The sequence below is a fragment of the Euleptes europaea genome, chromosome 13 (genome assembly GCF_029931775.1).
Source record: "Euleptes europaea isolate rEulEur1 chromosome 13, rEulEur1.hap1, whole genome shotgun sequence".
NCBI lineage: Eukaryota > Metazoa > Chordata > Lepidosauria > Squamata > Sphaerodactylidae > Euleptes > Euleptes europaea.
In genome coordinates, this window is record NC_079324.1 from 44,101,235 (window position 1) to 44,113,676 (window position 12,442).

Here is a 12,442-nt window from a genome sequence, read left to right on the forward strand (position 1 = left end):
GTCGTAGTTCTTAGGGGTGCTGTGAGGAGAGGGCTGTTAGGAGCCCCCTCAATAACCTGGCTGAATAATAACCCTTTTGCATCGGGGTGGGGAGACACAGGCTGCTTCCTCTTTCCCAAGCTCTGAAGAGGAGTATTGCTGATTTTCGTCATCACAGGTAGGACACGCCATGAGATTTTTAGCTGTCTACCACAGTGATATCATCTCAAGCCAGAGAAGATCTGGGCAGCTCTCCATGGCCCAAAGGACATTAGTTGGAGCGTACCCCAAGCACCGGTCAGTCACACGTAGTACTGGTAAGCCTTGGAAAAGGAACATGCAGTGCAGATTTCCTTCTTCCAAGCTAGCATTATGATCTGTCGGCCAGGGCTGAAACCACTGGGTGCCTTTGCAGTTCTGGTCAGAGCACTGATAACAGGAGAGCAGGGAGGGATGTCTCAGTAGCGGATGGTTCAAAGCGCATGGCATGGCAGCGCCTTGGCCAGGCCTAGGTGAGGAAGAAGAGGTGGAATGGGCGATATTGGGAGCCAGATCCTGAACTGTCTCACGAGAATCGCCCTGTGTCTAACCTGGACACTGCTTTCCCGGCAATGCCTGTACGTTAGTTGTTCCTAGCTGTGCATGGAAACAGTGGTGTCACCACAGCCAGAATTTCCAGCATTCCCCCTTGAACATCCACTAGTTCGTGGGGGTTCCCCCACCCCAATAAACATGGTATCGAATGGGGAGGTTATTTCTAGGTAGTAGTTGTGCACTCATCTGCATCTCAATTCTGGCTGCGCCGTCAGTCATTGCGACTTGGCCATGCGTCACCTTTGTGCTGCGGTTCACTGTGACTGCTGGCATGTTGACCGCCAGGGTGTGTTTGAAATGCTGCCACAACAGTGACCGTGGGAAATTACAGACCTTACGGTGGTTGGCAAGGAAAGGAGGCAGGTAGTGCTAAATGGCCAGGCCGTAGGAGAGTGCCCAAAATGACTCTGCTTGCGTTTGCCCAACTAATATTTGGAGATTTCTACAAAAAGCAAAAAATGATATTGAGGTATGCCTGGGTTCATTGCAGTTCATTTCCATTGTTCTCTGCCTAATATGCAACAGGAGAGAAAGAATTACACTTTATCCTCCCCTCCTCCCAAGTCCTTCCACAAAAGGGCAGACAGCTTGGGGCTGCAAAGAACACTGTTTGCGGCACCGGCAGTCAGCTTACAGGGTTTTTAAAATCTCTGCTACAGAGCAAGAAAGGAGCCTGCTCTAACTTGTTGTAAGGCAAGCCGGAAATAAGGCTTGCTGCCCCGTCTGTATTAGGAATTTGAGACAGAACCAAAACGAAAGGCCGTACGCCCGCTCTCCATAACGCAAAACTGTCTCTCCAGAGAAAATGGATTCTAAATTAAAACACAAAAAAATTAGCAGGCTCTGGATCCGAGTACTTCAACAGCACAGAAGGAAATCCACCAACCCGCCAAGGACGCTCCTCCACCCTTCCCCAAAGAAGCAGCTGCAAGTAGCACCTCAGATGCTCCATTTTTCTCCCTAGAATTCAAAGAGGGAATGGAGCGCAGAGCTGCCCACATCCTTAGGAAAGGAACCTGAATTATCAATAGACTTTTTTAAAAAAATGAATTTAAGACTCCACACACACACACACAAAAAGAAAACCCAAAAAGAGAATCAAAGCATACATCATTCCCCGCAATGCGTGCATCTTTGGAAGTCAGAGCCTTGGTTAATAATACCAAGCCTTCAAAAATATATAAGGAGGCTGCAACTCCTGACACAGCAATAAAGAGGTCAGGCTTAAAAAAGGAAACCAATCCAATCACCTCCTCGCTCCTAATTGGTAGCTAAAAAAAGTCACTTAAAAAAAAAATCAAATGCCATTTTATTAGTGCATAAAAATAGGTTTGGAATCCCTGTTTTGTTTTTGTCTTTTTGTTTCTCTTTTTAAATTTTTCTTTTAAATATTTTTAAACTCTGTGTGTTTCCTTGAAGTTTGTGTGTTGCCAGAGAGAGCTGCTGCTGCTGCTGCAGCTGTCTGGAGTGCTTTAACTGCTGGCTCTTGGATCCTGCAAAAAGATGGGGAGGCCCCTCCTGGCACCCGCCAGCCCAGTAAGGGGTGGGAGGAGGCTCAGAAGATACTGGGGCACATACTCCAGTCCTGCTTCTCCTTGGCTTCCCAGTATCCACCCTTGTAAACGCAGATCAGCTCTCCCGTGGCAGGGTCTACCTTCCTCTCGAACCACAGAGGGATGTAGCCTTCATAGTCTTTGCCTATAAAAAAAGAAAACACACACACACAAAAGTTGCACGTTACACCAGCTTTTCCACACGGGTTTTTTTTCCGTTGGTTATGGCCCCATACTTTTTTGGTTTATTCCCTGATTTCCACGTGTAATTTTTGTGCCTTTAGTTTTCACTTAGGGTTTTCCACGAGTTTTTTTCTGGTTCTTTTTGAGACCACTTTTATTCTGATTTTTTCTGGAAGCCGATTTTGAGTTTGTTTTTTCGTCGTGTGTAATGTTTCTGTTGGTGTTCTTTGTTCCGCCCACTCCCACCTACCTCCACAGCCCATTTTTCGATGATGGCGCTGCTGTGGTCAAACCACTCCCTCTCTCCCCTCCCACCCTGAAGACAAATGGTTTTGTTTTGTTTTAAATGACACAGCACGTTTTTTAAAAAGGCATTCAAATATCAATGTATCACTACAGCACTGTAACAATAGTACCCACCCTTGTAAACTTAGCAGGTTCTCTGAATTCCCAGCTTTTGTTAAAAAAATAAAGTCTCTAGTGCCTTCCAGCGTGGTGTAGTGGTTAAGAGCAGTGATTTGGAGCAGTGGACTCTGATCTGGAGAACCGGGTTTGATTCCCCCACTCCTCCACATGAGCGGTGGAGGCTAATATGGTGAACTGGGTTGGTTTCCCCACTCCTCCACACGAAACCGGCTGGGTGACCTTGGGCTAGTCCCAGCTCTCTTAGAGCTCTCTCAGCCCCACCCACCTCACAGGGTGTCTGTTGTGGGGAGGGGAAGGGAAAGTGATTGTAAGCGGGTTTGATTCTCCCTTAAGTGGTAGAGAAAGTCGGCATATAAAAACCAACTCTTCTTCCCTCATGGAGATATGCCTTCTGCCTCATATCTCCACAAGCAAAGAGACTTAAGACTTACTTTTAAAAAAATGATAACTAGGCATTCAGAGAGCCTGCTAAGCCTATTGTTGCAATGCTCTAGTGATATAGTGATATTTTAGTGCCATTTTTTAAAAAGGGGGGATGCTGTGACACCACCTATGATAGCAACATCCTCCCTTGAAAATCCTCATTACTAAAGGTTCATGTGGAAGAAAATAAACCGGCTCCTAAACTGTGAGGGAGGGCAGAGGGGCAGAAGAACCGTGCCCAAACTGACTCCAATGCTTGTGGATTGAATGCCAACAAAATCATGAGTACGTTGAGCGTGCAAAACCCCCACACAACAGTGCACTCAAAGAATGAAGCTGCCGCTGTGGGTTCTGGAGACAGGGAACTTCTCCCAGTTCTACCACACTAACTGGAGGCTTGGTTTTACTGAATTTCACATTTCAAAAATTGACTTATGATGATAGACTTTGTACATGTGCATTAGAAAGTGTAGAATCAATTGGGCATATCCTTTTCTATTGCCCCTTTTATACACACCTTCGGCTTAAATACATTGACCCCATTTTTATTAACCGAATGGGCTTGACTGATCAAGCTAAAGAACGACATGTACTGAAAGATGTGTTTCCCGACATCACTGTGGAAGTGGCCAGATTTCTTAATAATGTCCTAAAGATTCGTTGAAAAGAGAACTGGGGGTAATTTGATGTATTTAACTATGTTTCTATGGTTGTTTGATATCTAAGTGAAATTTATATTAATTGTTATCTTACGCCATTAAAGGTTATTTGAATTTGAATAAAAATACTGAATTTCACACCCAACTTCACAGTTTTGACTAACAGGACCTTATAGCAGGCTCGATGGCATTGAAGAAGAAGAAGAGTTGGTTTTTATATGCCGACTTTCTCTACCACTTAAGGAAGAATCAAACCGGCTTACAATCACCTTCCCTTCCCCTCCCCACTACAGTAGGTGGGGCTGAGAGAGCTCTAAGAGCGCTGTGACTAGACCAAGGCCACCCAGCAGGCTTCGTGTGGAGGAGTGGGGAAACAAATCCAGTTCACCAGATTAGCCTCCACCACTCATGTGGAGGAGTGGGGAATCAAACCTGGTTCTCCAGATCAGAGTCCATCGCTCCAAACCACCGCTCTTAACCACTACACGTGGGTCACCAAACTTTCCAGAAGGCTACCTGTTCTGCTGATGTCTGAACTGCTCCAGTTATACTTTGGCCACCTACCTTCTTCCAGGGCCACCACGGCCGCTGCTTCCCGTTGGCGACGAACAGCCCTCTGCTTCTCTTCCAGCCTCTGTTTCTCCATGTTGGCTTCATCCCACTTGCCGTTCTCCATGAGCCGCTGGTCAGGCCTTAGTCGGCTGTCTGTGGGGGCCATACCATCCTCCATCTCATTCAGGGTCAAAGCCAGGTTGGAGAAGCAGTACATGTTTTCAGCATTCTCCCTGAAGGAGGACGATCAACGCTTGATGTGAGTGGGAGAGTGCCAGCTAGGGGCAACCCCACCCTGCCTTCCTCCATCTATTAATAGTCGCTTTTAAAAGCCAAAAGGGCAACGTGTGCTTCCACTGAGACAAGTATTTATTTATTTAATATATTTCTATGTCACCTTTCCACCCAAATAGGGGCCCCCAACTACTGCGCCCCTCTGGCTGAATGACTGTCATTCTAGACAAGATTCTCCTGCCTTCCTTCTTCACTTCCAAGGCAAATTCTTTAATATTTGGCCACTGGAGGTCCATGAGAAAACAGCAACAGGAGATAGTCTTATATGTGTGCCTAAGCACTCATGTCCTTGTGCATTCCAACTGCAGTTGTGAAGAAGATTTAAGAAATGGTGGGTGGGTTGCTGTTTTGTTTGGCTTTCTGCCAAAATATCTTGGCCTGGCCCAAGGTACACTGGGGTCTTTCTTCATTGCACCCATGATCTTAGCAGCTTGGTGATGGAATGTATACTTTGTAAGGAGGCTATTATGGGTTCGGTCCCGGATATCTTCGAGTCAGTATTATAAAGTGTTGGATGTGGAACACTTCGGTTGAAATCCCCACTTGCCGTGAAACTCACTGGGTTATCTTGGGCCAGCCACATCCTCTCAGCTTATCCTACCTCACAGGGTCGTTCTGAGGATAAAACAGGCTGAGCCCCCTCCTCACCATCCCAACAGGACATATGGGATGTGGAAACGGAAGTAACAATTAGTTAAAGGGAGCCCAAATAGCACATCTCCTGCCCAAGACCCTGGAGAAGTGCTGCCACTTGGGACGCATGGATCAATCCTCTGACTTGTAATGTGGCAACTTCAAATGTTCAGTTGCACCAATCACAGTGGGCATAACAATGTTCCACCCACATTCCCCCCCTCCCACACCTTTGAAACGCAAGCCACGTCTAAGTGGCTTGACATCATGCAATTCCACCCTGGGGGTGAAACTTACGGAAGAGGGTATTTCTTCCACAGGATCCTGGGGGACAGGGTTTGGTAGACCGTTTTCGGCAGTTTGCCCTCCGTGTTGCTGCAGCCCGTGCTGCTCTGCACTATTTTGGAGAACTCCATTTTTTCGTCCCACGTGCCAGACATAACATAGTGAGCCTTGCCTTCTGAGTCCATGACAACACCTGTCACCTGTCCAGAAGGGGTTGGGCAAGGGGTGGGAGGAGAGAGAAGAAGGGGGGAAACGGCTTTGGCACCGGTTGCTTGAAATCAATGCAGAATGCATTTCATTGGGAGACATTTAAACATGTGCTTAATCCTTCTATGAGTAGTTAAGCATCATATCACTTCAGCTGGACTGTGCCCAACCGCTTTTAAGCTCAACAGCAGCACTCCCTCAATGGTAAACATGCAATAATCCTTGTTGTGCATCCCTGCCCTGCCGCTGAAGCATAAATGAATAAGGCGATGCATATATACTATCACATAAACCAAATCTGGAAGCTCACTGGTGGGGAGGGAGAGGGGCTAATCACTCATCAGCCGTCTGGCAATAGCTTTAGCAATCCAGGCTCCATACTGCCAGGTCGAAGGCAAAGCCCTGACCTGGATAGCCCAGTTTCGTCAGATCTCAGAAGCTAAGCAGGGTCAGCCCTGGTTAGTACTTGGACGGGAGACAAATCAAGGCAGGCCAGGGACGCTACGCAGAAGCAGGCAATGGCGAACCACCTCTGCTCATCTCTTGCCTTGAAAACCCCACCAGAGGTCGCCATAAGTTGGTTGTGACTTGACAGCACTTTCCACCACCAAAGACAAAACCTAGTTTTGGATATTATTTGTCACGGAGAGTGGCTACTTTTGCTTTAGCTGTTGTTGGAATTAGGACAATATGGCCAAAGCCTTGGTGGGGGGGGAACAGCATCATGGTTACAGCAAATGTTTCCTTTGTTTGCTTCTTTTTGTATTGCAAACTGTTGTGCTGTTTGTGGTGTGCTGTTTGTATTTTCCTGTGTGAACCAACTCAAGCAGGCCTCTGGACAGGCAGACAAATACCTTTTCTCAGTAAACAAAATAAAAAAATAAACACTGCATTTTGTATACTGCTGGGCTTTGGAAACAGCAAATTAAGACTATTGCATGTCTCTGGGAAAATGCCTACCTTTCGCGGAACATCCCTGGAGAAATAGCTGTAGGGGGAAAACTTCAGCTGGCATTTGTCTTTTGACTTGTAGTTGATGATTTCTATGTCACCAGACTGAAGGGGAAAATTGCAAAGAGACTGATATTAGATTTCTCCACTCCTACATCATCAGGAACACAGGGTATTCCCTGACCACCCCAAAGGCATGAGCAAACACCCTGAGCTTGATATGGGTACCAGAGGATGGCTCCCTACCGAGCCCGGCTAATCTGGCCACACGAATCCATGCTACAGTAACCTTGAGGCTAGACTATTGCAATGCCCTGCACATGGGTTTGCCTTTGAGGACAACTTAGAAACTCTAGCTGGTTCAGAATGCCACCGACTCGTTTATTACCAGCAGCAAGGTGGAGTATGCATATTGCATCTATCCTGTCACTGTTCTGTTGGTTACTGATTAGTTTCTGGGTTAAATTCAAGACGTTGGTCATTACCTACAAAGGCATTCATGGCCTGGGACCCACATATCTGCAGGACCACCTCTCTTGAAATGCTCTGCCGAGACAGCTTCGCTCATCTGAGCAAAGGCTTCTGAAGGTGTCACCCTGCAAAGGGGTAAGAACAACAGTGGTCTGTACCCGAGCCTTCTCTGCTGTGACTTCCACCTTGTGGAAATGGCCTGCCCGACAAAGTCAGGAAGTCTCTCATGCTTCTCTTGTTCCGCAGACTGAGTTAAACGGAACTTTTCAGGAGGGCCTTTTTCTAAAGGGAGTAGGGCTGTAGGTTTAATGATTTGTGAACATTTTAGGCAGTTTCCCCCCCTTCCCTCTCATATCGCATTGTGTATTGGATGAACACCGCTGTTTTTATTCCACTGCGTTCTCTGTAAGCTAGTTTGATTGATTCATTCATTGCTTGCATTATTTTTATTGTTTTATAATTCTGTAATTTGTCTTGAGTCTCAACAAGAAAGGATGGCAATAAATGAAGTACACCAACAAATATCTCAACTGTGCCAAGTTTTAAAACGTGCCCCTTTTAGCAATGTTACTTTGTGCTAGTAGGAGAGAAATGACGCACTATGAAAATGCCCACATCACATTTTAAAATTAAAGCCAACACAAACTCTTTCCAACTAAAAGCAGCATAGCATTTGGAGCCACTTTCTGTTTTCACCAAAACCTAATACCTCCTACAAAAGCTAAAGATGCCTTCCAGTGATGCAGCTGCTTTAAGAGTGAAATATCAACAATCATACTAAGCAAAAAAAAACCTAACAGACTTTGATACTTTTAAAAAATTTTACATGGATCCCTGGAATATACTATCACACATAAGAATCAGACACACAGCCCCCTAATTCACCAGTTCCTGCACCAAGCTGTCTCCTCATTTTCTTTGATGTTACTGTTATGAGTCTGCTTGGAATCTCTGATTGACTGCTTATCTTATACAACAAGAATTCTAGTTTTAGATGTATTGTTATAAACCCAGACCTGGGATGGCCACACCGTGTGCACCTGAAAGGGAATTACAGCCAAGCCTGGGTTTCCGGTTGCACATACCTATTGTAATATGCCTATCTGTCAATGCACTTGAAATTTACATTTAATGTCTAAAAACATAATGATGCCCCATAAAATGCATTAGGTTGTGGGTCAGGAAACTGCTGTAGACTTCCCCCACTCCCAGTATAGTCTGGGCTTCTATCTTTACTCTCAGATCCCTTCAATCTCTGTTACTGACCACTTCTCTGCGATAATTACTTTATCCCTCTAGAATTCAAGGGCAGCTCTTGCTTTGCTGCTGAGCACTGACCTGGTCAATCCAGAGCTTGCCCACAATGATGTTGTGAACAGTGGAGGTCACCTTTCTCCAGATGTAGTGGTTGCCGCTGGAGTGGAATTCCAGGTGGATGGCACCTGCAGGGAAGGGGAGAAAGGACTGCTTCTAGGACAAAGGCATGGCTTGTCCAATCAACATCCTGCTTGCCCACCAGAATATGGATTATGCCTGAGCAGCAAATGAAAATTTTAATCATCTGTGCCCTTACAAAGAGACACTAACCCTTTTCTCAACCATACATCATCAAGACCAGTAGAATAGTAGATGGCACATCAATACTCCATGAATTTATCTATTTTAGATAACTTGCTGCCACTGCAAGTTATATTAGTTAATTCTAGTACATTCCCAGAAAAAATCTCCCTACTCAATTTTTTTACCCTATTCAAAAATGTAAACGTATCTTTTATACCTCTCTCCCCTTACTTGCTTTTTATCCACACTAAAGAAGGTCAAAAGGTATAACACTGTGGCAGAGGCTAATTTTCCAGTACTTTGAAAACAACATTGCCTGCACCTCTAGCCATGTACTAAATGAAAAATTATTTTTTAATTGTTCATAATACAAGGAAAAGGAGAAATCTACAATGTAAAAGTTGCAAAGATTCACACAGCCTCAATACAATGCAACTAAAAAAGTGGTCTTGTACCATTTCCTGAAATCTCTAGCAGGCCACAGGGATGAAGACGAAATCCATCCAAGAGGAAATGAACTCCCCACTCTAAATTGTCTGCGAGTGGCAAGAAAATATAATTCGGTACCCGAAGAGCAGACTCCTTACCCAGTGGCATGATGGAGAGATATTTGCCCCGAAACTTGCTAGCGATGGTGATTTCCTGCCATAGTGTCCAGCCTCGTCTGGAGTACACGTGGTGGGCTGCAGCTGGGGGGTGATGGCTCACCTGGGAGAAACAAGCCCTGAAAATGTTACTCCCAGGAAAGCAGCGATGGGGATGGCCTGAATGACCATGTCAGCTACAACACATGAACACATGAAGCTGCCTTATACTGAATCAGACCCTTGGCCCATCAAAGTCAGTATGGTCTACTCAGACCCAGCAGTGGTTCTCCAGGGTCTTAGGTAGAGGTCTTTCACCTCACCTACTTGCCTAGTCCCTTTAACTGGAGATGCCAGGGATTGAACCTGGGACCTTCTGCATGCCAAGCAGAGGCTCTACCACTGAGCCATGGCCCCTCCCTTGCAGAGAAGGTCCCCGAAATTTGCAGGGAAATCTGTTTAGTGTCGATATGGCCACAATCTGTAGATTTAGATATACGCAGATGGGGGCCACGTGTCACTATCAGATATATAAATGATGGATTTTGGCCATAAATTGCCTGGATTACATGAAGAATCAATTTTCTTTCCCAGGTAATATGGGTGTTCTGGCTTTCTGTTAAGAGAACAGACAAGGAAAAAAGGAGGGGGTGGGCTGGGATTAAGGTCTATAAGGGCTGAAATCTAGGTGCTGGGAGCTGTGTGGGCAGAACTCATTTCAACAAAACCTGGCAACCCATTTCCATGCTTCTCCCCTGTCATTGTACAGACTTTAAGATGACACAGACAGAAAGATGCCAAGGCTCTCTGAATTTGCAGTAGGGATGTTGCACAGTGGTAGATTCTGCTCTTGTGTGTGCAGTACAGAGTCCAAGGCACCGGAGCTGGCAAGAGGAGATCCTATGTGGATAACTGGTTTTTAGTCAGAAGACTATTACAATCTGTTCAGGGAAGCTGGAGGGAGGACTAGAGAGAGGAAAGAACAAAAAGAGAGACACGCCGCTGGGTCTGGCATGTGGAAAAAGTCACTTCACTGTGCATTGTTTACTTGTACATACAAAGAGACAGGCTGGGGACTCAGGAAAACAGACCATATCAAAATGCAGAGATGCACACGTGGAACAAATTTTGCCCTTTATTTAGTAACATTTAAATTTATCCTGTATGCATTCTGCCTGCCCTTCCTCCAAAGATGAAAGGACATCAGACTTGGGGTTATGCTACTTCATTCTCAAAGCAACCCTATGCTGAGAGAAAGTGACTGTCCTAAGGATGCCCAAGTGAACTTCACAGCCGAGTAAGGGATCTGAACCCCGGTATCCCTCTCTCGCTAGATTTCAGCACACTCTTCCTCATCCACTAGCACTGCTCTGGCTCACCAACCCATCACTTTACCTGTTCGCAGAGAGAACGGAAGCCCAGTTCATCCAGGCGGTCCAGCTCATAGGTCTCTCCCAGGAGTGGGTTGAATGGCTTGGCTGTCCGGTGGACCGTCGTCGAGTAGGAAGACACGGAGAAAGCAGCCACAAAACACATCTGCTCCGTGGAGCTCTCACACTTGACAGCTTTATCGAGCAACTCGTGGTACTCCAGGTCCTCTGTTAGCCTCTGCAGCATGGATAGCGGCTCATTGAAGTTTACCTGCAGAAGGCCGAGGGAGCAAAGAATGGGAAGGAATAATCTGACCCCCAGACTCTGCATTGGATCCTGCTAAATATGATGCTCATGAGCTCACACAAGCTTATATCCTACTGTTGAACTAGGATCTGGGAGATCCAGGTTCGAATCCCCACTCTCATATGGAAGGCTGCTGGGTGAACTTGGCCTAGCGGCACACTCTCAGCCTAACCTACCTCAAAGGGTTGTTGTGAGGGTAAAATGGAGGAGAGCAGAACAATGTAAATCACTTTGGGTTCCCACTGGGGAGAAAAGTAGGCAGTACATGAAGTTAAGTAAATAAATAAATGCTAGCACCTTTTCCAGACACTTCTCCTTTTCATTCAGAGAGATCAAGTAATCACGTTAATTCCACCCTTCCCCCAAAGATCTCAGGGAGGTGTACATGGGTCCCCTCCTCCTCTGTTTCATCTTCACAATAATCTGTAAGGCAAGTTAGGCTGAGAGAGAGTGACAGGCCCAAGGTCACCCCGCCCATTACACAGAAGAGGGGGGGGGATTTGAACTTGGGTTTCCCTAGTTGTAGTCCAACACCCTAACTGCTACATCACATCGGCTCCACCATACCATAGCATTTAAAGTACTGTATTTTCTGGCGTATAAGACTACTTTTTAACCCAGGAAAATCTTCTCATAAGTCGGGGGTTGTCTTATACGCCAGGTGTCGTCTTATACGCCGGATGCTGAATTCCGAGCCGGACTGAAGAATCTGCCTGGGGAGCCGCCTCCGCTCTGTCCATGTCTGCCGGAGGAGGGAGGGGAGGCGAGCCCGGCAAGGGCGCTCACTGCCCGGCTCGGAGTCGGAGCCAGGCGCGCCGGGGTGCACGGAGGGAAGTGCTCGGCTGCGCTCCAGCGGCAGCGCAAGGCAGGCAGGCGGCTGGCTGGCCGGGGCTGGGGTGGCCACTCTCTTCTCCCGGCACAGGGTGTTTTGGCTGCCGCCTAGCACACCCAACATGCCCCCTTTCCTCCCCGGCCTCCGCTTCAGCTTCTGTCTTTATGGGCTTCCCTCCCCTCCAAACCCTCCTTTAGCCCCACCCTCCACGGGCCGTCGGCTCAGTCCTCCCCTCGCCTTTAGCCTCGCCCTTCTCGAGGGCCCTTACTCTTGCCCCCGTCCCCCTCTTCTTCCCCGCTCCCTTCTCCCCTCGCCAACTCCCCCCGAGAGCCACGTCCCACTGCTTCGGGCTCCCACCCTCCCGCTGGAGCCCAGGGCTGAGCCTTGGCTACAGCAGGCGTCTCTGGCTGTGGGGCTCCCGCTGCCCGGGGAGGCTCCCTCCCCGCCTCGCCTCCAGGGTTTGCTCCGGCCGGGCCGGGTCGGCACACACTCTTCCATGCCGGGAGGTCGGCCCCCGGCCTCCTCCTGTTCCTCCCGCCAGCCCCGCCTCCCGGCGCGCTGCCAGCTCATCCAACCGCC

General features: G+C 47.4%; 1 protein-coding gene across 1 annotated transcript in view; it reads right to left on the reverse strand.

The window, feature by feature from the left end:
• Positions 1-2,103: 2,103 nt before the first annotated feature.
• OSBP2 (oxysterol binding protein 2) overlaps positions 2,104-12,442 on the reverse strand; it is a 140,176-nt gene continuing 129,837 nt past the window's right edge. Inside the window, exons 8-14 of the mRNA XM_056859290.1 lie at positions 10,750-10,995; positions 9,358-9,478; positions 8,549-8,652; positions 6,749-6,844; positions 5,594-5,781; positions 4,382-4,602; positions 2,104-2,271 (exon numbers count right to left, since the gene is read on the reverse strand). Of these exons, the coding sequence (XP_056715268.1) occupies positions 2,129-2,271; positions 4,382-4,602; positions 5,594-5,781; positions 6,749-6,844; positions 8,549-8,652; positions 9,358-9,478; positions 10,750-10,995 (1,119 nt within the window). The 3' untranslated portion in view covers positions 2,104-2,128. The remainder of the gene's footprint in view (positions 2,272-4,381; positions 4,603-5,593; positions 5,782-6,748; positions 6,845-8,548; positions 8,653-9,357; positions 9,479-10,749; positions 10,996-12,442) is intronic.